Consider the following 23,616-nt stretch of genomic DNA (forward strand, 5'->3'; position numbering starts at 1 on the left):
AGAAAATTGTAGCGCAAAAATTGTACCGTAAAACTTATTCCAAAATTATAAACGAAAAATTTAAAGGTTTGAAAACTTTTACAGGGAGTTTTATCAGAGTCACTATAATGTGAATTATATGCTCTGTATATTTCTCCAACTTTAATTCCTATTTACGTATTGATCCAAATCGAAACACACTTTTATTTTTTCCACACTTTTTTCACATTTTTTTATACAGTGTTATTATAACAATACTGTATATCATTGTATGGTTAAACTTAAATTTATACTTGAGTGAAAATTCACACATAGTAGCATTCCAAGGAAGCGTGATTAACATTTAATGCCTCATCGGCAATGTAAACGACATTTTAGGTCGGTCACACATGTTCAAATAAACTTGTCAAGTATGCATAGATCGTAAATGCATTATTAGTATAAATGTCGCTTACCAATTAAATCGCGATGCCATTCATTTCCACGCGAAGCCACTACGTTTCGCATTCTGTATAAGTGTCCATCGCATTCTGCAAAAAAAAGTATCAAATGGAATTACCAATGGCGAAGCGGCTTTTCATCTTCCACGCGCGATCAACTTGACGTCACGAGCGTTTTGCGACGCGCGTGACGGCGACGCTACATATTAAATATCCATACATTTTCGCGATTTAATAATGCTATAACTGTCACATTATCAATTCGCGCAATACATCTTCAGTCGATTAATTATTATACGCGCGCGTTTTTTACGGATTATTGATATATAGCACCAATTTATTATGCATTATTTGTTTTGCTTACACCTGTTGAACAAGCTGCGACGCTCCTCGCTGCTCCGGTTCCGATCCGTCTCACGCGTTTGCCACCTTCTGCAATCAGATATAAGTGCGAATCAAGATAGCGAGCGGCCCAAGCAGGACAGGCAGTCATCAAGACGTCAAAATAATGTCAAAGTGACTGCAAAATGATCATTAAAAGTCACTTTTCAATCAATTACGATTTATTTCAATGTCATTTTGACACAATTGTGAATCACTTTGATGTCATTTTGACTTGTTGTTCTGCTTGGGCGGCTTCGTTTCCAACGCGTGGTTAATCGTTAACCTTACGCGCCGAGATCGATCGCGCTGCGGTCGCGCCACAGCCGCGTTACATACGAGCATCAAATCTATATTACGCAATGATTAAATTGGCAGTAAATATTAATGAGAAGTTAATATAAGTTTCGCTCACCTGTTAACGCGGCGCGCAATGACGGCAATGATACCCGTTGCAGTTGGAACCGGTCTGCCCCGAATCCGCCGAGTTCTCCAAGTAAAACGTGAATACAACTTAAAATGGCGAGAAGCGGCTTCGTCACCCGCGTGCGGTTAACTTCACGCGACAGGATCGACGTCGCGCCGCGCATCCACGCCATCGATCGCGGCAATGACACTACATGTCCCGCTGTTAACTTCGCGTTCATGCAGTTTTCCCAACGTTATCAAGCAACAAATAACAAATACGTTGTCTTTATGATTATTTTGCATTTGTTAGAGCAAGCATATTAATATTATTAAGAGATATCCGCGTTACTTGCGATGTACAATGCTCGTCGTATTATCAACTATATTCGCGCGCGATATATTTCTTCGATGTTAATTATTACAGAATGCGCGTTTTCACGGATCATCAATTATGTAAGCACCGAATCTTTATTACGTTACGATTAGCTTGGCAGAAAATATTGTTGCGGGATTAGTGCAGATTTTGCTTACTCATTTAAGGAATTTGCAAGGCCACTTGCTCTCGCCCCGATCTGCATCGCGACCGCCGTGTTCTGCAATCAAACGAAAAGGCCGAGGGATCAAAATGGCGAGCCGGCTTCGTTTCCCGCGCGGTCAATTTTACGTGCTGAGATCGACGCCGTGCCCGCGGCTATATACAAGCATCTGTATTACTCAATGGTTAAATTGACAGTAAATATCAATGCAAAGTTAATATTTACTGCCAAGTTTCACTCTGCACCTGTTAAATGCGTCGCAATGACACCCGTTCTGCCCCGCGGCCGCCGCGTTCCGCAAGTGAAACGTGAATACAACTAAAGTTTGCGAGGAACGGCCTTGTCTCTCGCGCGTACAACTTCACGCGTCAAGATCGACTGATCGACACTCAATATATCCTGCTTTCAACTTCGCATACATGTATTTGTTGCATTACGATAGAAATTATTATATTTTAAAACTTATATGTTTCAAATTATAATTATAATTTTTAAATAAAAATAAATAATATGATTGAAATGAGTCAAATTGAACCTCCACTTTAACCCCATCTCGACAATCGTGTCGTTCGATGTCGAAGAGTCGTCCGAGAGTCGATATCGAGCGATCGATGTGACAACGCATCATTTGTACAGGGATATAGGTTATGTACGTCCAGGCAGGCCGTAGTCTTTTCCAGTTTACTAATAAAATTGTATTGTGTGAGAGAGAGGCGCAAGATGATGTGAGGGTGGATCGACAACATCGTTGCGACTCGCAAAATGGACTGCCAATGGTGCGTTTGCACTCGGTAATTGACTGGTAAACATTCGTCTTCCTCGGTTAACCGGAGGGGAGAGGTTAGTTCTCCGTCCCTCAGCCGACAAAGACCGGAAAAATGGCTGTGGAATTTTTGATAAATCGGCTGAAGGCCCTATTCGTGCTGCTTGTCGGAGTATTTAAGCGCGCGATGTGCTGCCTTCGACGTCGAAGACGATCGTCCTGCGACTCTGTGCCCCTGTCCACCGTCGGCGTAGTACCGAACGCCCTGACTAACTCAACGGTACTTGTCAATTAAAATCTTTCAATAAAATTATATAAGAATAATGAAGTGCTTTCCAGCAACAGAATAATGCTGTACACTGTATTATACAGTGTCGACTTCTAGCTGAAATGCTACTTAGCTTTTTTATTTCATTATTTATCACCAAAAATGTAACGTTGATATCTATAAACATAGGTAGAACACAGAAGTTGTAACAATATCAAAAGCTGTATCATTTGTTATTCAATATCACAATAATGTCATAAAAAATCTTGTATAAGAAGTACTTGTATGTGACAAGTAAAATCATGATGTTCTCACGTTATTACAAATGACGACACAGTCAATCATAGCATTTTAGTTGTGTTGACTTTTGTCATAGTTGGAAATTACTGAATCATACATTGCATTACAGTGTTGCCTGTGTACATTATGTTGGAAAACACCCATAATGTTGTAAAAATCTACTTTCTATGTAGTTATATAAATATATTCTTTATTATTGATCTATTGTTGATATTGATAGAAATATTTTAATATCTAGAATGTTAGAGAAAATATAATGATGTCTTCATAGATTATACTAAAAAAGAAGACACATCATTGCTTCTTGTTTGAATTTTATAATAAATGCTTATTGGGTATGCTTATTTAAGGAATTGGAGCAATGGGATAAGTGGGAAGAAAATCCAGTTGTTGTTATACCAGACAAACCAATTAACACCGTACAAGCAAAGATAGAACAATATCGACAACAAGTGATCAAGCCTCCTGAAACTCCCACTGAAGAACAGCTTAACTTTTTTGAGGTAACTAAAACTAATCCTGGAAACAGTTGATTCAGTGAAAATACTAAAGATTTTACTTTGCATCTTTCATAGAATATGACTCCAAAAATCACTAAACAGACGAAGATTCTACTAAAGGATAAGCATGCAGACAGCTTTCGCAATGCTGCAAACTTCGCGGCCATGGATCATGTTCCAACTGTAAGTACTATATTTTAAAGTAAGCCTGTAACACTTCAGAAAGACATACTTTCTGTCCTGTGTCCAGAATGAATTGGGAGAATGGGAAGAAAACACCGCCAGTTGGGAAGTGGACGCTATGGACGACTCTACCAAAGTGTTACGAGAGCAAAGAAGGAGAGAACGAGAACAGCGCTTAATAGAACAACAGCAGAAAAGACTGGAACGTACAGCAAAACCTTTGCAACCCCTAGGTGCAAAACTATGTTCCTGATGCGAGACTACAAACATGTGGGGATTAATATCAAAATACACAATAATGTACAACTTAATGGGTCACATGCCGGATATTTTTAATATAGAAATTGGCATGTTTATATTAATTCTCTATTATTCAACAATTTTTAATGTCTTGTATCAATTTCATTATTCTCTCGCTTCTTTATGACTGTTCATTGCGAGTTTAAAAATATGACGCGAAAATTCCTCCAGATCTTGCATCTTCAAAAAAAAAAAAAAAAAATGACGCGCAATGTATTATTTTTATCCTATACTTGTATATATTAAATATTTTTAATCTTCCAAAAAGGCACTAGAGGTTTAATCATGAAAAAAATGCAATACATTGACTTCAGAGTGAAAGTTGCATTAATGCATAATATTTCTATTATCTTAGAAGATTGAACTTGTTTTTGTTTTGATACCTTATCGGAGCATGTAAATATGCTTGCGAATATTTTTCTCATAGCAAATTTGATTGGATTACACTGTGCGCACTGGTATACATTAAAACTGCTGTACACTGATCTAACTGAAGTAAAAATGACATATCGCATTACTTATCTTCGCGTTGATTTATGTATGACGACTTTAATATGCGTTCACTAGTGCGTCCAATCGAACTCGCAGTTAGTAAAAATACATCGATTTCTCTTGATATTTCTTAAAATGAAAGAATTAACGTGTAAACAGCGTCGATATGACTATCTCTCTTAAAAATAGTAGTGTTTGTAAACATTCCATATGAATTTTGTACAATCTCGAATGTGATGCGTCTGAGCTTCTATGTAAGTGAAATAATCGTTTTGTAAGTTTATAATAAGTCGATGTACATTAATCAGGTGGAATCTGCCATTTCATAAATATTTTTTTGTTACGTTTACGAATCTGTAATCTTCGCGAATTTTATTGGAAGCTGGAATTTTGCAGGCTAGGAAAGACGTTGATACGAGAGAGACGTTGGTATGACGCTTCGATTTGTTACATTCTTTTCTGTTATTCGTTACACGAATGCCGAGAAAACGGCATGAAGCATGGATTTTAAAGTGTTTCGTAATAAAAAAAAAATTCGTTTACATTTACGTTTAAATTTCGAAATACCCAATTTTTAAACATTTGATCGAGAAACGTGATTATCGAGTATTTAAGAGTATTTACTCAATTAATGAAACGTAGTTATTGCGTAACGTGCATGATGCAAAAAAATAACGTTTTCATTACAGAAAAAATCAATTATCAAGGACCAACTCTGATTAACCTAATCGTATGATTAAATTTATGAATTTGCAATTTAAAATTTAAAATCGACCATTTTTAGTCTAATTTTATAATTATTTTAATTAAAAAATTAATTATTAATTAAAAGTATATTTTACAAAAATTATAATTTACAGAAAATGGACAAGAAAAACAAAATAATATAATCAGTTTTAAGTTTTGCAATTGACTATTCTGAATTTTAATTGGTCAATCAAGCCAATCGGAGATGATGAAGCCAACCTTGAGTAGCTAAAGAAGAAAACATCTGACGATTTATATTTATGAAAAACATGATATCAAACATTTGATTATAGATGTTTTGGGTAAAAAATTTGAAATCTATCATTTACATTTAATTCAAATGAAATCGAGACCATTAATAATCTTAAATTTCAATTAATTTATTAAGCAATGCCTGCATTATGTTATACATCTTATAACATATATTATATGTTCTAAGATAGACATAAATTCATTGTGACATTTTCGAATTCGCGCTTCAGATTTTTGAAATCCATTTGAATCAAAAAATAATATAATACGAACATGAATATATTCGAATTCAACATGACGAATAGCTCATTTCATGTTTTAATTTCTTTAAATCCAAAAATAATATAATGGAGACATAAATCCATTCGAATCAAACGCAGTTCAAAACCTATTTCAAAATGATAAATAGCACATTTCGTATTTCAGTGCAGTTGAGTCGAAAAATAATCCGGGACTTTAAAGCGCGAACTCTGATAAATTAAAATGAAATTTAACAAATTACAATTTGCAATTTATTTAAATTTATTTTTGTTTACTGGGACAACAAAATATGTTAGAAATTTTATTTTAAGCAATTCTGTCAATTGAATTAATCATCAATTAAATTAGCCGAGGTCTTCTTCGATCACTCGAGCTCCTCGAAAGAGAAAGTCTGCAAATGGACAAGAGTTTGTATCTCAATATGTTCGCGTTTCTGATTCACGTCGATCCGATACTCGTCACGCGCGCCAGCAACGAAACGTCAACGTCAACGTCAACAAACGTCAATGTCGAGAGGTGAACCGACCGTGGTCAGTGGCGCGGCGGCGGCGGCGGCGGTGGTGGTGGTGGTGTTGAGTCGTCATCTCCGATTGCTCCAGGAGGAAATCGGAAAAATCCGGATCGCGGAAGCGCGCGTCGCGCCACACAGTCTTACCGGAGACAGCTGGAGCTGGCTGGAGCTGCTTACGACTGGTCGTTACGTGCCTGTGATCGAGACGTTGAGAGGACATTTCTCGACGGGGACCTTCACGAAGGGAGATTCCGAGAAAAGCCGGGGGGGCATTGAGATTGAGCCCAGGTATGTCGACGGTGGACCGCCGCTGAGTTCCGTTGGAGGAAGAGAAGAGACGACGGGGGATCGACGGCCGCACGACGAGATAACCAAGCCGATTGCGAGCCGTCGATAGGTTCGGCTCGTGTAAACACAGCCGCGTAGACGCGACCATGAGCGACCCAGTCGGGCTCAGCTGCGGACGGTGAGAGAGCGAGAGAGGGTAAATTGTCTATTTCTCTCGGAGCCTCCGAGCGGGACGGTCGCAGACGCGACCGCGCAATTTGCAGTGACTCGTGCACGGGCTTCTTTGATAATTCGAAGGATTGATTTCTAGGTGCCGCGGTATCCGCCTTATCTAAACACGATGTACCGCACGATAAGATCCGCAGCGTAACTGGGAACCTCGTCGTGACTCATTTTACCGTGAGATAGATCTGGAATCATGTAAAGTGACGTGGAGGAACAGCATTGTCGCAGCATAGTTTGTTCAGTCGCAATAAAGACGCAACAATGGGTTCCATCGCTCTAGAGGAGTACGAATTGATGAAGGACTCGAAGTATCGGGTGTAAGTAGAGGATTACTGTGACTAGATTAACACGTTTAGCACCATTGACGTATGCGGCTCGGCAAACGTTACATTCATTTACATTTCAACTCTGGTTCTGGTTAAGAAACTTGTTACGATGTGTCATATTTATCACAGCTATGTGTCTGCTGTCGACAAGGCCCTGAAGAGCTTTGAGTACACGAGCGAATGGGCAGATTTAATTTCTGCCTTGGGAAAACTCAACAAGGTGTTGCTGAGCCATATGAAATTTCCCGTTATTCCAAGGCGAATCAAAATATCAAAGAGACTAGCCCAATGCATGCATCCAGCGTTACCCTCTGGTGTTCACTTGAAAGCTTTAGAAACGTACGACATTATTTTTAAGTGTATGGGTACTAATAGGCTCAGCCATGAGCTCTTTATCTATAGTGCAGGTGAGTACACACACACACTTCAAATAAGAAAAATAATTGCAGACAAATAATTGCGATTTCTATACATTTTGTATATTTGTTTTGTCCTTTATTAGGATTATTTCCATTACTGGGTCATGCAGCCATGAATGTCAGACCGTCGTTATTAACGGTATATGAAACACACTTTGTGCCACTCGGCGAAAGGTTGAGACCAGGATTAAGCGGTTTTTTAAGTGGCGTCCTCTTGGGCCTAGAAGATGGATCTGATCATTTTGACAGGTGCCATTCCTTATGTATATTTGTAAATATTAGACAGATATGTGTGCATCGGTAATATGGAAATTTATGGGGTGTTATTTTATCAGAACTAATTCCTTACTGGAAAAAGTGTGCGAGGGTGTGGGTGCAGAACACTTTTATGCATGCCTCTGGGACTGCTTGGCTTCAAACTCTGGCATTCGACTGCCTGCAATATCATTTGTGCTAGCGCATTTCAACAAGAAATTGTCGATGGAGGAGCAAAAATACATTATGGGTACTAATACTAAAATTATGGTAAGAAAAATTTTGCGTTTAAATACTGAATATATATTTTTTTAAATTTGATCTTTTAACGATTTGATTTATAAAAGATTTCAGCTTTATGTGCTGGAGTGCAAGACACCTCGGTGCTGGTGCAGAGAAGTGCATTGGATTTTCTGTTGATAGGCTTCCCTATGCACAGCAGTCAATTGGCGCATCAAGATATGATATTATTAATAAAAGCTGCTTTAGTTACTATATTGCGAAGAGACATGAGCTTAAACAGGTAAAAGGAGACTCAACATATTACAGTTCTCCTCGAATCTTTGTTTTATTTACACACATTTTTTTCTATCACAGACGTTTGTTTGCTTGGCTTTTGGGTACCGAAGTAAGCACATCGATTTTAAAGAAAAAGAACCCTACAACTGCAAACACTAAAGAGGATGTAACGTACTTTGATATGTATTCAAAGGAGATGCTAGTCGAAGCGATAAAATATTTACTTAAAGAAGTATGTGAAGAAAATTCGCAAGATCTGAAGCCATATAGGATACTTGTCTCATTACTTGATAAGGTGGACATTGGACCAATAATTTTGGATGATATTCTGTTTGAAGTGTTTAGGTAAAATTATAAAATAAAAACTATATTCTTGTAATTAACACAATTCTTCAACGTGTTTACTAATAACCGCGTATTACATTTTAGGACATTTTATAATGCTTGCAAACAATCTGTATCAAGTCACGCGCCGAAAGCGAATGAAGTTGTGAAATCTGCGAATCTGTTATTCTCGACCTTAGAACCGTCGTATATTTGGATACATTGCGGGCATTTGTTTGAGAAAGCTTGTAACACCAGAGCGAAGACGCAAGTGGCGATCGAGGATATTGCTGTAAGACCGGTTGGCAGTGGTATGCCGAATCTCGTAGAAGTATGCGTACTAACGGAATTCTTACTCGAAACTGTGTCGCTGGACGCATTTATAGACACGCCGTCTGAACATCTTCCTGGCTTATTTTACGAGATAACCAGCAAGCTTTTGTATCATAGTAATATTCTGTCCCCCACGGAGATTTCAAAAAGTCTCACCTTGTGTGCCAAGATCTTATCCAAAGTACAACCGACGATGGTAACGGCTCACGCGGACAAGTGTGAAATGGACACCAAGTTGGATACGTCTCTGAATAACATTACAGTGCCCAATGATAATTCCCTGACGGCGATCCCTTTAGAGAAGAGTCAGTCGGATAGTAAATTGAATAAGCCTGATACAACCGGTATCCCTTTCGCGGAGAAAAGTCCAAGTACAAGGAGAAGAGCCAATTCTGGCGGTGCCACTAAAAGAAACGAGAAGAAGTCGAAGAAGAAGGCGAGCAAAAGCACTTCCAAGCTGAGCGATACCTACACAATACAGGCCGATGGCAGTAGCATATCTGTCGTAGTGAGCGAAGATACAAGGTCTTTACCTAGAAATAAAAGCATGGATGATATTAAAGTGAGCTGCATTGAGACCGATGGAATCTCTTCCTTGAGGAATCAATCTTCAGACAGCCATCTGTCCACGTCGAAGCACTTCAAGAATGTTACTCCAATGGGATCGACGGGATCCTTGTCTAGGGGACCATCTCCAGCGTTTCAGGCACAGCACTCCATGTTGGAAAAGTGCCTCCGGCAATACGAGATATTTTACGTTAAATTAATTAGCAACCGAATACTTAGCAGAGAAAGAACAGTGCAGGATATGTTCGATCATTTAGTGGTATCTTGTCCGAGAAAAAGTTTCGATGAAAGAATGCGTTACTTGGAATATTTACTGAATTCTAAATTAAACGTAGATGACTCCGGATTCTTTAGTCAAGACACATCCGTAACTGAAGATAACAAGTGCCTGGATATTTTTCACTTATTCCTCGACATGGCGGCGCATTCGGAATGGATCGAAGCCATGAAAATAGCGTCCAGCTTATTTGTCGAACTGTCCACATTTCCGAAATACTTTTTGCCCGGCGACGACGTACTCGTGGAAGAGGAACCAAAGTTCGAGCACGTTCTTCCGGATTGGTTAAAAGTTTTAATAGTCTGCTGCTGCTGGTTGCAGAAGCAACCCGCGTTACAATTAACGAGCGTTGCCACGTTACTGGACCTGGTAGCATTATTGAAGGCGCATAATGTCGTCGAGACACATCCGAAAAGTGGAGAGGGCGTGACGACAGTTATTATCGTGCCTCTGTTGAAGCAATGGCACGTAACATACTTGATGCAGTATACTAATGTGTTTCAGGTAAGTCTCAGTAGTATTTATTTCTGCATTCTGTATCTGTGATTATAAATAAAATATTTAATTATTTTTAATATAAAGGTACTGGCAAATTCCTTGTGGCATCATTTGGGCGAGCTTCCCGCCCATAAGTTTAGGATACGTTGCGTAGAGCTATTACACGAATTGCATCATGCTTTATACGGTTCCTATAACGCGGTCGAAGATCTAATAGGATCCGCACTCACCAACGAGAATCCCGAAAAGAGGATCGAAGCCTTCGGTAGATTCGCTACATTGTGGCATTTAGGACGAGAAATTGAAACAAATCCAAGATTACATGGCTGTCTTAGAATTTTTGATCAGTAAGTATAAAAAATTTTCTTAGTATCTATCTATAATAGTTAATTGTATATAATAGTATGATTTTTTTATTTTGTCTTCTGTTATGTTGCATAGGTCCTTGTTGAAAATGTTGGATAATCTTCAGCTTGCGGACAATTCTCCGTTAAAGCTACAGGCCCAATCGTGGCTGTTACATTCCTTGATGCGCGGAGATATATCACGCGTAATAGATCCCTTACTGACAATACTATTGGATCCCTCCACATGTCGTATGAGCGTCCTTCATGTGAGTATACAGCACAGTAATACCGTCCTAACGAAGAATGATCCCGTGGAAGAGAAGTCGGAGATGCAGGATGACACCGAGGGCGCCGCGAAAATTTACGCGATCAGTTCGGTCGATGGTAACGTGATATATCACGTGAGCGATAACGTGGACGAGGATAAGAAGTGGAAAAAGGGTAAGAAGAAAAAGCAGGCAATTAATCCTGTGAAGATAAAACGAATCTTTGCGGTGACAACACTAGCAACAGGTGATAATTGTAATCACTATGTCACGGAGAGGAATCAGTTTATGAAGGAACTTGAAGTGCCACCCAGTATATCCGGTAACAGGAAAATTTCCGTGTTCGTAAATCCTCTCTCCATCAACTGTAACGAAAATTCGAATGACTCTTTAACGGAGGACGACTCGCTGCCCATTATGCGCAAGACAAACTTGACGACAGAGTTACTAAGAAATGCCACTCGTTTCAAGAAAATTGATTTCGACAAAGGTTCTACTGCCAGTTTAGACGAAAGTCTCTTTGAATCAGCGAATAACAGCTCGAAGGTGAAAGATAAAAGTAGCTACAAGAAACTGAGCGATGATGTTGACTCATCATCGGATTCCATAACGAACAGTTTGGACTCGAGCAGCCCCGAAGTAACTAACAAACAGTCCAAACAAAAGAAGGAAACTGTCTTGATGTCAGGCGGTTCCAGGGAAGTGGCGGGCACTATCATAAAGGGTAGATATTACAGCACGAACGAGTTCAACACGAATTACGATCACGATATCGGCAGTTTCGAAGCGAGCGCGGAGGTGCCTAGCTGGACGATGGACGACGATGACGGCGAGCTGGATGTCAGCACCACCGCGGAAGAATATTTCAGCAATTCCAGCAGCAGTATAGTCGAAGAGATTCTTAACGAAGTTCTTGATCGCGCGATGCAATTGTGCGACATCGCCGAACCACCTAAAAGCGTAAGTATCTTGTTATAATATTTAGTTTACTTTACGAACAAACTAATAAACATCGCGAGAAATTCTTTCAATATTTTCTGCTCTACAGGAAGAAGTTCCACAAACTAATGCGAAAACTAATCGAAATGTTGGCCTGGGTGTTCACAATCTTCATTCCCATATGTTGCTCTACTGCGGAGTGTACGATTCGACCAGGACTCTTTATGCTTTGCGCACTCTTAGGAACGAACTTTTGACGAACATGCGAATGTTTCTATGCTGCGCGGCGACGACCGGTGTAGCAAACGCGACGAAGAACACAGTGTTGTTAAATTTGTTAGCAAGGCATAGGAAAAGTGTTTTTGGCAGAAACTTTCATGGTGATATAGCTAACACGGAATTTGTCGCGGCTTACAGGAGTAGCATGTATTTAGAAGTGTTAATAAGCGTATGTCTATATTTCGCGAGAAGCTACTATCCAAATCTAGGACAAATGAGACTCACGTACGAAGAGATCGCGGGTAATCGCCAGGTATGTCTGATTTAAAAAAAGGGGGAATGGAAAAATTTGAATGACCGAAAATTGGATAAAATTCAAATTGTTTGTGAAAAAGTTATTATTAAAAAATTTATTTTTTATTTAAAATTTTTATATAAAAATTTGTACAGTTTACGGAAAAATTCATTATCTTAACATAAGAATGAAGTCGATATCTGCAACCATTTCTTGAGTTATTGGGACAAAACTAGCGCAAAAAATGCTGTTTTGAAGAAAGCGCGGTTAAAGTTTGAAAAGAAAGTTTTTGCTAGAAAATTAATACTTACAAAACTTAAAAGTTGCCTGCGCTATAAAATGACGTTTCCAGGTCAGCTTCCACTGTAGTAGTAATTGTAGAACATCGCAGTTTTTTATGCAATAGAAACACGAGAAATCTAACACAAGGAAAAAGTAATTGCGGTATAAAAACAAGCTGCTTCTCGTGGGCACTTTGCCGGTACAGGGTCTCACATTTTTTAATCTCCTGAGTTCAATTTTGCGAATTTCTTAAAAAATACAAGCAGGAAATATTCTTCAGAATCACATTATATGAACAATCAGAAATCGAATTTTTTGAAATTTTAACCCTTCCATTCTTCTTATAAAATCATATTTAGAAAGATGCAAATTAAAAAATGTTATAAAATGTTTAATTAAATACTTTTTTATTAAACTTATTAACTTTTTTTACTTGTAATAGATATTATTAATCTTGTTAGCATTGATAAAAATATTTTCCAGGTACAACTTGCGAGTGCCGAGTTACTAACACTAATATTTTCCGAATTAATACCGATCGTCCGCGATTCTGGGAAAGGCTTTAGCTGTTACATAGTTGATCTACTGACTAAATGTAAAGTACAAAAAGTTGCTCTGCACTGTCTTGTGTCCAGCGTTATGAGCATGAAGAATGCCCATAAGGAGAACGAGGATGTTTTTACATTTACTGAAGAAATTGTATTGTTTAATGATCCGTTTATCGACAATGATGTTAACAAATGTAAATATAGAGCGAGCGATCATACAGAAGCTTTCCAGATACAGTTATTACGGTAAATATGCAAATTATATAAATACGCAAAAATAGTTTACTAATCGACGATTGATAATGCCATAAAAAATTAGCATTTATTTACATTTGCAATAAATTTTTTGCAATTTTTTGCAATTTTTAACAATCTATTTATTATTTTTCAAGATTGTTGTTAGCATTAATTATGTTGGAGCATCAATGTAGTAGTCAAAAAGGAGAGGAAATTAATTCGACAGTATCGCCCATACCAAGTTCGCCGACACGAGCATCAAACTTAATCGGGAACAGTTTGAAATATGTCTCTGGAGCAGCAATACCACAGCAACCGATGTTTCTTGCTAGTATTCTTAGTGCCCTGCAACTTGTATGTTTATTTTAATATATATTTTAAATCAATTCAAAAATTTATGCACATTTTTAACAATAATCAAATCACAATATACTTTACTAAATTATATACAATATTTTTACATTATAAAAAATATTTATATTTAATTATAAACTGATTAAGCGAGAAGTTAAGATAATTAGCCATCAATAAAGTAATTCAATAAATTTCATAGGATCATATGAGACATCTTCATCAACATTGGACCACCCTTGTTACGTCCAGCTTGCCTTTTATGGGACCTTCTTTAACATCCGTTGTAACGTCGGTTATTCATCAATTATGTAATAATATCGAGCACTTAGCATCGTATTACATCAATGAAGAAGCGGCGCTAACATCTAAATTACAAGATATAAGCACAGTAGAGTGTTGCTTGCCCGCAGATTATACTGTGACACATTTGGAAGCTCTGACATATTTACTGCATTACTGTCTATTGGATACCTCCCAGCAAATTGGATTCTCATTTAATCAACCTTTAAGTGGCACGATACAAACGGGGATTCCTGGTGCCAATCCCGGACAGATATTCAACAATCTTATACATGTCTTTATGCCCAGCCCACTTTCTCCGGTTAGTTGGACAAAATAAATAAATATTTTAATTATGACTAAACGTAACAATGCGCGCTTTCTTTTTTTTTTATTACGATTCTTTTACAAATTTAGTAAATATTTATAATAATTAACCAATTATGCAATTATTGTATTTATATTAAACAATTATTAAATTAACACATTTGCAACCAATCGAAAAACGCGGAAAACAGACTTTAAATTAGATAACATGCCAATTTTAAAATAGGATACAATTAATCGATATTTTTAATTTTTTTGAATATACGAAATACATAGCAAAATTTTTGTTTTTTATAGGATTTAGCTACAGCAAAAGATAAAACTGGCGTGAACGAATTGCAACAACACGCTAGAAGAACAGCACTAAGCCATTTGCCAAGAATAATAGCATCATTATCTGCTTTATGGCAAGCGGTTCTGGCAACAAAAGACAAGTATATCTTATTTATATTTTTTAATCAAATATGTTGAAAATTGTTTATTGTGTGTATCAATGCAATTTTTTTAATAATATTGTACAGTGAACAAGCCAGTTGTGTGGTGGGTAGTCCAAGAATAGTCAAATATCAATTGTTGGAACTTCTATCTCCAATCTCTTTCCATCACGGAGCTAATTTTTTGGCTGCAGTCGCTGTTGCCTGGCACGAAAGGCGCCAACCATCTGCCGCATCAAAGAAGGTAAGTTGAGTTGTGTATCTAATTTAAAAATAAAAATAAGAAATAGCTATAATAATATGACCAGTTTATAAAAAAAACATATTTTTTTTTTATTATAATTTATTTTGATACAGATACTTCCAGAAGCCTGCCCCAATCAGCAAGTAATGGTTCATCTTGTTAGTGCGATTCGTGTTATGCCCATTGATACTTTGGTGCACACCGTGCATCAAGTAGTAAAAACCCCACCACCAATACACGGAATCAAGCAAGATTTCTCATTAGAAGTCTCGGTACTGGAATTGCTTTATGTCTACATGCAGAGTAACACGTCGCAATCGCTCATCGAGTCTTGGGCATCCTTGCTTAGTTTATTGAAGGATGGTCTGTCGCTAACAGCGCCTGCCCAATTTCTCTTACTGGCTATACTGAACGAATATGTACAAAAGTGCCCACCTATGCAAGAGAAGAAAGATATCAAAGACTTGCAAGACGTGTCTGCGAAGGTTATTATCTTACTGGCTTATTGTATAATAATTAATATTTATTGCATTTAATTATTATTATTAATAAACATTTCAGTTGATCGAATCGTGTTCGCAAATAGCAGGCGCTTGTTTAGAGCAAACAACGTGGCTAAGAAGGAATTTGGCCGTCCGAGAGGACGTTTTCGAAGTCGTGGAAGGGTCTTCGGAAGGTAAAGAGGGAAAAAATGGTGCTGGTACGTAACGTGCAATTTATTTTGTACATATATTCAAAAAATCTTTAATATAAATTCTAACAAAGTCTGTTTTTGTTACCACACTTTATCTTTCTTTTTTCTTATGTAATCTCATATTACAAATAGCTTTATATTTCTTATGCAATATTCGTGATTATTATTAAAAACTTTGCGTTACAGTAACACCCGGAACTCCACCTAATGCTGCGTACAGCGTTCAAGCGCAAGCAGTATTAGCGGAAATACTTGCGCCGCTGTTGGACGTTAGTTATGGTTCGCAAGAAAAGGAGCGCGTGGTAACGCTCCTGACAAACCTCATGTACAATGTTACACCTTACCTAAAGAATCATACGTAAGTTTAAGAATTGGTTGCTTTCAATTGTAGAAATTTTATTTAGATTTTTCTGAGATTTGAACGAGAGACATCTGAACCTACTTCATCTAATTTTACAGGATAAAAAATATCGCCTCATTTACCGCCTGTTCTCAACTATTGGCTTCCTTATCGGGATATCAGTATACGAGAAAGGCATGGCGCAAGGATGTTTTAGACTTGTTACTCGATTCGGCCTTTTTCCAAATGATACCAGCTTGTCTACCGTATTGGAGAACTATAATAGACAATTTAATGACACACGACAACACTACCTTCAGAGATTTAATGAGTAATGCATATTCTGTTACATCTATGCAATACATGTATCTACTGTAACCATAGAAATTAACATCACGACTGTTTCGTCAAACAGATCGCGTCTCCATGGCTCAAGGTAGCGGGATCAGTATATTTTCTTCGAAAGAGCAAGAGTATGAGCAGAAAGCACAGCTATTGAAGCGTTTGGCATTCGTTATCCTTTGCAGCGAAATGGATCAGTATCACAAATATATGCCGGAAATACAAGGTAAATATTTACGCTGAATGTATTTATAGAATGTATTACATATAATTATTTTTAAACATCTTTAATAAAAACTAACTCCAACATTAACTATAATTTAATATTACTGGTTATTTTGCTTTCAGAACGTTTAGCAGATAGTTTACGCCTACCTCAAGTAATCCCGTCTATTCAGGCGCAAGTGTTTCTCTGTTTTCGCGTACTGCTATTGAGAATGTCACCACAACATGCAACGTCCTTATGGCCGGTCATAGTTAGTGAACTCGTTCAAGTATTCCTTTACATTGAGCAGGAATTGAGTACAGACAGCGAAGAGTTCAGGTACAGGAATTCTTCCATGTGCTTATTGAGCAAACTCGCTTATGGGACGCTATGGCTTCATATGTGCATGATGTTTACTTATAATTCGCGGTTGTTTATCTTATTCGAGATTACTTTTTTTTTATTTTCTTTTATTTTCTTATGTGTACGGTTTCTAAAGACTTAACATCGAAAAAGAAAGCTATAATGAAAATCTCTATACAGCATGATCGGTAATGTTCCGCGTCAATTTTAAATCGGTCATATCCGATGATCATTAATATTTTTAAAATGCTCGAAATGTAAACGACGAAAATCGCAATCTTACGATACGTAGAATAGAAATGCGAGACATAAGTATGCGAATTACTTATTTATTTCTCAGGGTCTTACATATGCGTAGAGATTGAGGATATTAAATAGCAGAATATTTGTCTGTATATGTCCCCCTACTAACACATGGATACTATCTAATATCGTACTGTTTTTTGACTCTGTTTCGGCATCTTCGCGATTTGATGGGATTTGTGGTGCCTCCGTAACTTGAATGGTGTTGGGACTGCAGTCGTCATAGCAGGTAACTCGATGGTTCAATGCATATTCGACATACATACCGCACGCGTACGCATATTGTTAATGTCGTAAGAACACTCGAGTACAGTAACGTAAAAGACAATAGTTTCAACACTTGAGAGTACAACGTTTAAAATGGAAAAAAATCTTTATAACGATAAAGTCACACACACAAAATTTATTTTCATATCATTAAAATTATTTTTACATTTTATACTATAAATTTCCGGTTTCGAGAATAGAAAAAATGTGATAAAATATATCTTAGAAACAAGTAAAAGATTAGATACAAGTAATTGCTGCGAAAGGTACTTTACATTAAATAAACATATTTTAATTTAATATTCAAAATAATAACTGGAAACATAAGAAAAACTTTACGTCACTGTGCCGAGTGTCGAATGTCGAATGTCAAAGGGTATTACTAATAACAATCTTGTATCTTGTCGAGCTCTGCGGGGAAATTGCGTATTTTCATACCTTGAATTACGATTCCCAAGGAATTTTTGCACTCTGTCATCCATCAGCGACATAAATGACATACTATTTGTATTTTTTTGCACGCAGCTCGCACATCAAACTGTTGTCAGCTCTAGACTCATCATGGGCTGTTAACGCCAGCAATGGACTTCAAGCACACGGACATCCTCACTGGTTGCAATTGCAACTGGCTGCCGCCAAGCTACTAGACCTCGCGTTGTTGTTGCCCGCGCATAGGTTACCACAGTTTCAGATGTAAGCGGAGAGAGAAAGATTTTTAGAAAAGCAGCGCATATTTTGTTACAAAATAATCTATATTACCCCGTTCATTTACAGGTATAAATGGGCGTTCGTCGGAGACGCAGCGGCAGGTTGCATGGATAACAATAATTTATCCTCGGACTTTGTGCCACATATTACAAGAATAGCAAAACTGATGGACAGTAAGGTGAGCTATCATAATTAATATATTGCTTTCGCAGTACGATAAATTATTCAGCGTAGTTGTCGGCTACATATTCGATTTTATTTTCTACGATCGCGGAAGAATAGCTCAATAAGTCATTGAGAATGAGAGCGTAAATATAAATATATCGATATAAAATTTAATAATTGTAATTGTAATCTTCCGTCGAGCATTCCTCGGGTAGCAAGCATCTTTGCGCTTTCTCGTCAAAAACATATTCCTCCTTGCATTCGCATCCACTTCTGCATGGTGTGTAACAATCTACTTCATCCGGCTTCAAGCACGTGAATTGGCAAAGACAATGCGTCCAGACTGATTTGTCGTCGCACTTTTGAACACTCTTTGAATAGATGTAATCGAATTCGTCGTAATCGTACCCAGGAATTCGATGCTTGGTGTATCTGTAAACTTTCTCAGACAATTTGTACCAGTCAAACTCTTTGTCAAGCGGAGTCTTTTTCTCAAAAGAACCTATACCATTTCCAAAAGCTACGTAGTCGTTTGAGTCAAGATATGCATTATCCTGATTTTCTGTGTCAAAATCGTTCACAATGTAAAAATCATCTTGCGCAGCACTGTTGTATTTTTTATTGAAACTTTTTGAGCGGTCTGTTGATAAATCTTCATAAAAATCAAAATTGTTGTACTCGAAGTCGCCTGTGTACTCTGTAATAAATACAATGATTAAATTATAACAATATTCATTAATGGAATAAGCACATTAGTAAAATATAAATAAAATTAATTACTTTTTATTCAATTACACTATATGATTAGGAATAAATTAAACTAATTAAATTAATTTAATAGGAAAGGCCATTCAATTTACAGCCCCTCTCTTCATTAATATCCGCTCTCTAATTAGCATCAATTAAGTTACGTTAAAACTATTTAGACCAATCACAATATGATTATGATAAACATAAAACATGTAAAAGTGAACATATACATTTATAAATATTTATAGATTATTTTTATAAATAAATAGACGAATTATCCCCCAAAAAATACTTAATTTTTTAATTTCATGTTCTTTATTTAATTCTGTCGATTTTTTTCATAAAATTGTTGAGACACAACGTAACTTTTAAATTAAATTTATACATCCCATACAAATGAAAGAAAGTACAAAGATCGACGAGAGAATTGAGAAAAAGCCTGTAGTTTTTTTTAAGGGTAGAAAAATATGAAAAAATCATGCTTTTTAAATAATCATGCTGCTTTAGTACTTACGTGTAGTAACAATCATTACAGTACACAGAATGTAATAAGATAAAATTTCCAACCAGAGCATCGCTTCGATCGCTTCAGACCGTCTTCAAACTTGATGTGCACTGTTAGAATTAAACTATACAAGTAATCTTAATTATCACTGCGACCCTACTCTTATATCGCTCCACTTAAAGACGCTGTTGCTGTGTTACGCAAAAAAATCCACTTAATCCTTTTGATTTTCTCATTTTTTTCCGAGAAATGAAAATTTTGATTAGATAACAGTTATTCAGATCGCGTGTTCGCTACAATTGATATACGTTACAAAAATAAAAATCACAGGAACATTCGGTGTACATACGCGTGCTGTCAGCAACACTGAAATACTTATTTTATTTTAGTACTGTGCGAAATTACATATACATATGCATCTGTTTTGTAGCTAAGCCAATGCGCGGTCACAAGCAGTGTTGTGCAATATTCAGCACTACAAATACTTTTTGTTTCTTTATTGTATTGTTTGCTGTATATTCTTTCGTGCTGTTCATTTACCATATGTCAAACAAAAATTTTTTCCTTCTTTATTCTATCTTAATTTATACCAATTTCTTTTTACAGTTCAAGTCAGAAGGTCCACCGCCCAAAAGGAATCCGGGAGAGCTTTTATTAACATCGAATAACGTTCGCTCTCTGCAAGATCTGCATCATTTCTTTTCGAGCCTTAGTCGCGCCACATGCGACACATACGCGCCGATAAATAGCACGCAACTGGAGACTGTAATCGAACAGGACTTCCTCGAGAAAATGCCGACCGTGCCAGCGAGATAGTAAGAAGGATGTTAGCGAAGTTGTATAAGTAACATGTATAATTCGTTTGTCAATCGGGAAGAGATATGTCAAGACGCTTTATCCTTTGATATATTTATAAAAAATATATACACGAAGATAATCGCGCCGCACCTAAGTCTATACGTAAATATTACATTATATAAATAGCACAATTAGAATACAGCAATCCAGGAAATACGCTCCTGTATTTTGCCGTTAAAAATCTCAAAATATTCTTTTAACAAAAAAAAGAATGAAAAGAAGAATTCATCCCGTATCAATAAAAAGTATTTAACAATAAAATTGGAGGAAGAAAAGAGAAAAACGAGGATGGACGAATTTTATCGTACAAGATGAAAAACGATTGATATATCGAGAACTACTGATTAGATTTCTTCGAACAAATCACTCGTGAATGAAAATGTAAATTTTTTTTATAGTTTAGAACCGGGAGTTAGAACCAGGATTATAGATCTGGGGTGTATAAAATAACATTCGACGTTTTCCGTTACTGGTTTTTATTGATTAAGCTTTCGACCTGTCTCCTCATTCGGTTGTGAATAGTTGTCAGCATGTATAATATGGCAAGCTAAATTCGCTCTTTGGCCTGCTATTGTAAAATTGTATAGAGCGTGTACAGTGTAACATAATATTTATACGGAACAAGGTCTTCCCGTTATTTTCTGACACCCGTCATAGTTTCCTCGTCGATAGTTTCATTTCTCTTTAACTCCGCATCGTGCGATTTTAAAGTGGCAAGCCACAAGAAGTTTCTCCACAGATCTGAACAACAAATGCCAAAATACAGGGAATGAAAAATAAATAATCGGAGATAAAAATTTAATTCTCCCCCTTATATTACGAAGTTTGCAAATATTGATCATTGAATGTGGAAGTTCATAAGGTTTCATAAGGTTTCACGGAATAAAATTCCAGGTGGACGAAGTGAAGATTTGTTGATACGGTCCAATTATGTTGTCCTGTGGTTGTTCTTGCATGCTTGCTATCGCTCAATACAAATATGCTTTCGGCCACAAGCGCGTCGAAACGCGTTCGCTTTTGTACGTTTCGAACTAGCTGGAAAACACACCGTGAACACTTATGAACTTCTATCTTAATTATCTGATATAAACTTATATTATTATTGTCGAATGCTTTTTATTTTAACAAACGGACTTTCTATGTGAACCGATAAATCCATACGTAATGCACAATATATACCGCCGTATAAACGTACTTGAAATAAGATGTTATATTTTCACGAGAAATTAGTTTAATAATATGTGCTGAAAAGAATCTAATACCAAGAATATCTACGTAATCCATCGTACGGCGTATAAGCTTCTGCACACAATTAGGAAATAAATAAAAACTTGAAGATAATATTGGGATATATAAAGAAAAAAAATGTACATTGTCTATTTTGCTCAATAAAAATTTTAAAATTATACCAGACGTCTGTTAGGACACACATTGTTATTGTCTTTTACAAATCAATTGTGTTGATAAAAATCTTTACTTTTTGATTAAAATGATTTTTTACAAAGTCAAAATAATTTTTTTTTCTTCGATTTTTTTCGCTAATAAATGAACAATGAGAGAGAATTATGTTTACACATTTGGTAGATATTCTTCGTCAATAATAAACGCTCGTGTCAATAAGTGCTTAGTGATGTGTAGAATTTACATTATAAATTTACTATATATTGTATAATCATGTCGATAGGGTGTCTATAAAGTCTTCCCACTCCCTATATTTCGAAAACATCTCAAAGTTATGAAAAACCGCAAAATATATGTTCGATCATTTCGAGGAGCTACTCTTTTAAGGGGATTGGGATTAAAATTCGCAATTTTTCATAATTTTGAACTATTTCTGAAATATACGAAGTAGGAACAGCTTTATAGATACCCCGTATATACAACATCAACATTATAAATTTATATTATAAATTCTATATACATTGCGACTTGTATGTATTTAATATAAAACAAAAAATCGACGGCTTACACAGCGGATTTATTTTTTTATATGCATACGTAGTATTTCGAGAAAGCGTGCAAGTTGTACATCGATGGTCTACTTGCAAAACGTCTTATGTATAAAATTAATAACTTTACATACACACATTGTAGGAGGAACAAAAACAAAGTTTTTAAATAACATTACATTTATTATAATCGCCGCTAAAGCGATTGCCTTATAACATCGTTAAAGAGTCCAAGGGAGCCCGGGACAATCTACTGAATACAATACCAAAAATTCGATTTCAGAAATTTCAAACTTGTGACGTTTTGTAAATAAATCATTGATATACAATATGTAGTGACGTAACATCCAATTAATTAGACACAACTAGGTCAATAAATCGATTAATTTTGTCGTGTTTTGCATTGCTATTATTATAACAAAAATAAAATTAAGTTATTAAAAAATAACATTTATGTAAGCAGTATTACTGAAGTTACTACTTGGCACTAAATTGCTGGTAGTATGATAAGTTCATTCTACTGTTTTAGCAAGGGTTTGTGCAAGAATCTGTTGTTTATTAAACATGCAAGAAAATGTTTATAATTCAGTTATGTATATTTATATTTATATTATACACGTTAGTTATAAACATCCTGTTGATACAATTTCAGTATGTTTATTTCTTAAATTTTTCTACAATTAATCTTTTTTTATATAACATCTGCATGGTTTGTGAGCATTAGAATAGACTATGAAAATATTTTCTTGGCTCACAGACTAACAGATAGTGAAATATGTCAGAAGTATTATGTACCTTTATCGAAGTTATGTCGTTTTATGTAACAAATATTTAACAGATACTGTAAATCACTGCAATTTTAAGCAGTGCATCCGCTTTTACCATTAATCTGTTATGTTGAAAGAAATAAAGATTACACTTTAAAGGAAGCTTGATCAATCAACAGTACAAAGTTTTATTAAAAAACAAACGATTGTAAGAAGTAATAATGTAAAATTTTTTTAGTATTTTCATTTATTGTGTCCCTTAAATGATAACTGATCA

General features: G+C 36.2%; 4 protein-coding genes across 6 annotated transcripts; 2 read left to right on the top strand and 2 right to left on the bottom strand.

The window, feature by feature from the left end:
• Positions 1–157: 157 nt before the first annotated feature.
• LOC105193705 lies at positions 158–2,286 on the bottom strand. The gene is made up of 3 exons (XM_039452629.1): positions 1,216–2,286; positions 784–851; positions 158–509 (listed from the first exon to the last, which is right to left on the bottom strand). Exons 1-3 carry the CDS (start codon positions 1,445–1,447, stop codon positions 474–476), a joined length of 336 nt encoding a protein of 111 aa, XP_039308563.1. The 5' UTR covers positions 1,448–2,286; the 3' UTR covers positions 158–473.
• A 37-nt stretch (positions 2,287–2,323) lies between these two features.
• Positions 2,324–5,094, top strand: LOC105193706 (receptor-binding cancer antigen expressed on SiSo cells). The gene is made up of 4 exons (XM_011158261.3): positions 2,324–2,787; positions 3,426–3,578; positions 3,651–3,758; positions 3,826–5,094. Exons 1-4 carry the CDS (start codon positions 2,623–2,625, stop codon positions 4,009–4,011), a joined length of 612 nt encoding a protein of 203 aa, XP_011156563.1. The 5' UTR covers positions 2,324–2,622; the 3' UTR covers positions 4,012–5,094.
• Positions 5,095–6,385: 1,291 nt separating this feature from the next.
• On the top strand, positions 6,386–23,475 carry LOC105193708 (protein dopey-1 homolog). Of its 3 annotated transcripts, none has more exons than XM_011158263.3 (26): positions 6,386–6,805; positions 6,920–7,151; positions 7,290–7,567; positions 7,663–7,828; positions 7,915–8,104; positions 8,182–8,357; positions 8,432–8,698; positions 8,783–10,358; positions 10,437–10,699; positions 10,794–11,925; positions 12,014–12,436; positions 13,184–13,494; positions 13,641–13,839; positions 14,039–14,440; positions 14,743–14,879; positions 14,967–15,123; positions 15,237–15,608; positions 15,685–15,823; positions 16,004–16,175; positions 16,277–16,488; positions 16,573–16,725; positions 16,848–17,043; positions 17,588–17,599; positions 18,163–18,330; positions 18,412–18,523; positions 20,372–23,475. In XM_011158263.3, exons 2-26 carry the CDS (start codon positions 7,096–7,098, stop codon positions 20,579–20,581), a joined length of 7,479 nt encoding a protein of 2,492 aa, XP_011156565.1. In that variant the 5' UTR covers positions 6,386–6,805; positions 6,920–7,095; the 3' UTR covers positions 20,582–23,475. The 3 variants fall into 3 exon arrangements, with proteins under 3 accessions (XP_011156565.1, XP_025990059.1, XP_025990058.1); XM_026134273.2 differs by having other exon boundaries at positions 6,433–6,787; XM_026134274.2 differs by lacking the exon at positions 17,588–17,599.
• LOC105193707 lies at positions 17,168–20,117 on the bottom strand. The gene is made up of 2 exons (XM_011158262.3): positions 19,775–20,117; positions 17,168–19,207 (listed from the first exon to the last, which is right to left on the bottom strand). Exons 1-2 carry the CDS (start codon positions 19,833–19,835, stop codon positions 18,681–18,683), a joined length of 588 nt encoding a protein of 195 aa, XP_011156564.1. The 5' UTR covers positions 19,836–20,117; the 3' UTR covers positions 17,168–18,680.
• Positions 23,476–23,616: the final 141 nt, after the last annotated feature.

Source organism: Solenopsis invicta, chromosome 8, assembly GCF_016802725.1.
Source record: "Solenopsis invicta isolate M01_SB chromosome 8, UNIL_Sinv_3.0, whole genome shotgun sequence".
NCBI classification, from domain to species: domain Eukaryota; kingdom Metazoa; phylum Arthropoda; class Insecta; order Hymenoptera; family Formicidae; genus Solenopsis; species Solenopsis invicta.

Excerpts from the sequence above, each read along its gene's own strand:
- LOC105193707 (XM_011158262.3), bottom strand. The coding sequence starts at position 19,835 with ATGCTCTGGTTGGAAATTTTATCTTATTACATTCTGTGTACTGTAATG. Across the intron at positions 19,208-19,774 it reads TGTAATGATTGTTACTACAC|AGTACACAGGCGACTTCGAG; the intron begins GTAAGTACTAAA and ends TATTTATTACAG.
- LOC105193708 (XM_011158263.3), top strand. The coding sequence starts at position 7,096 with ATGGGTTCCATCGCTCTAGAGGAGTACGAATTGATGAAGGACTCGAAG. Across the intron at positions 7,152-7,289 it reads AAGGACTCGAAGTATCGGGT|CTATGTGTCTGCTGTCGACA; the intron begins GTAAGTAGAGGA and ends TATTTATCACAG. Across the intron at positions 18,524-20,371 it reads CAAAACTGATGGACAGTAAG|TTCAAGTCAGAAGGTCCACC; the intron begins GTGAGCTATCAT and ends TTCTTTTTACAG.
- LOC105193705 (XM_039452629.1), bottom strand. The coding sequence starts at position 1,447 with ATGAACGCGAAGTTAACAGCGGGACATGTAGTGTCATTGCCGCGATCG. Across the intron at positions 852-1,215 it reads ATTGCGCGCCGCGTTAACAG|AAGGTGGCAAACGCGTGAGA; the intron begins GTGAGCGAAACT and ends ATCTGATTGCAG. Across the intron at positions 510-783 it reads TCGCAGCTTGTTCAACAGGT|AATGCGATGGACACTTATAC; the intron begins GTAAGCAAAACA and ends TTTTTTTTGCAG.
- LOC105193706 (XM_011158261.3), top strand. The coding sequence starts at position 2,623 with ATGGCTGTGGAATTTTTGATAAATCGGCTGAAGGCCCTATTCGTGCTG. Across the intron at positions 2,788-3,425 it reads ACGCCCTGACTAACTCAACG|GAATTGGAGCAATGGGATAA; the intron begins GTACTTGTCAAT and ends TGCTTATTTAAG. Across the intron at positions 3,579-3,650 it reads AACAGCTTAACTTTTTTGAG|AATATGACTCCAAAAATCAC; the intron begins GTAACTAAAACT and ends CATCTTTCATAG.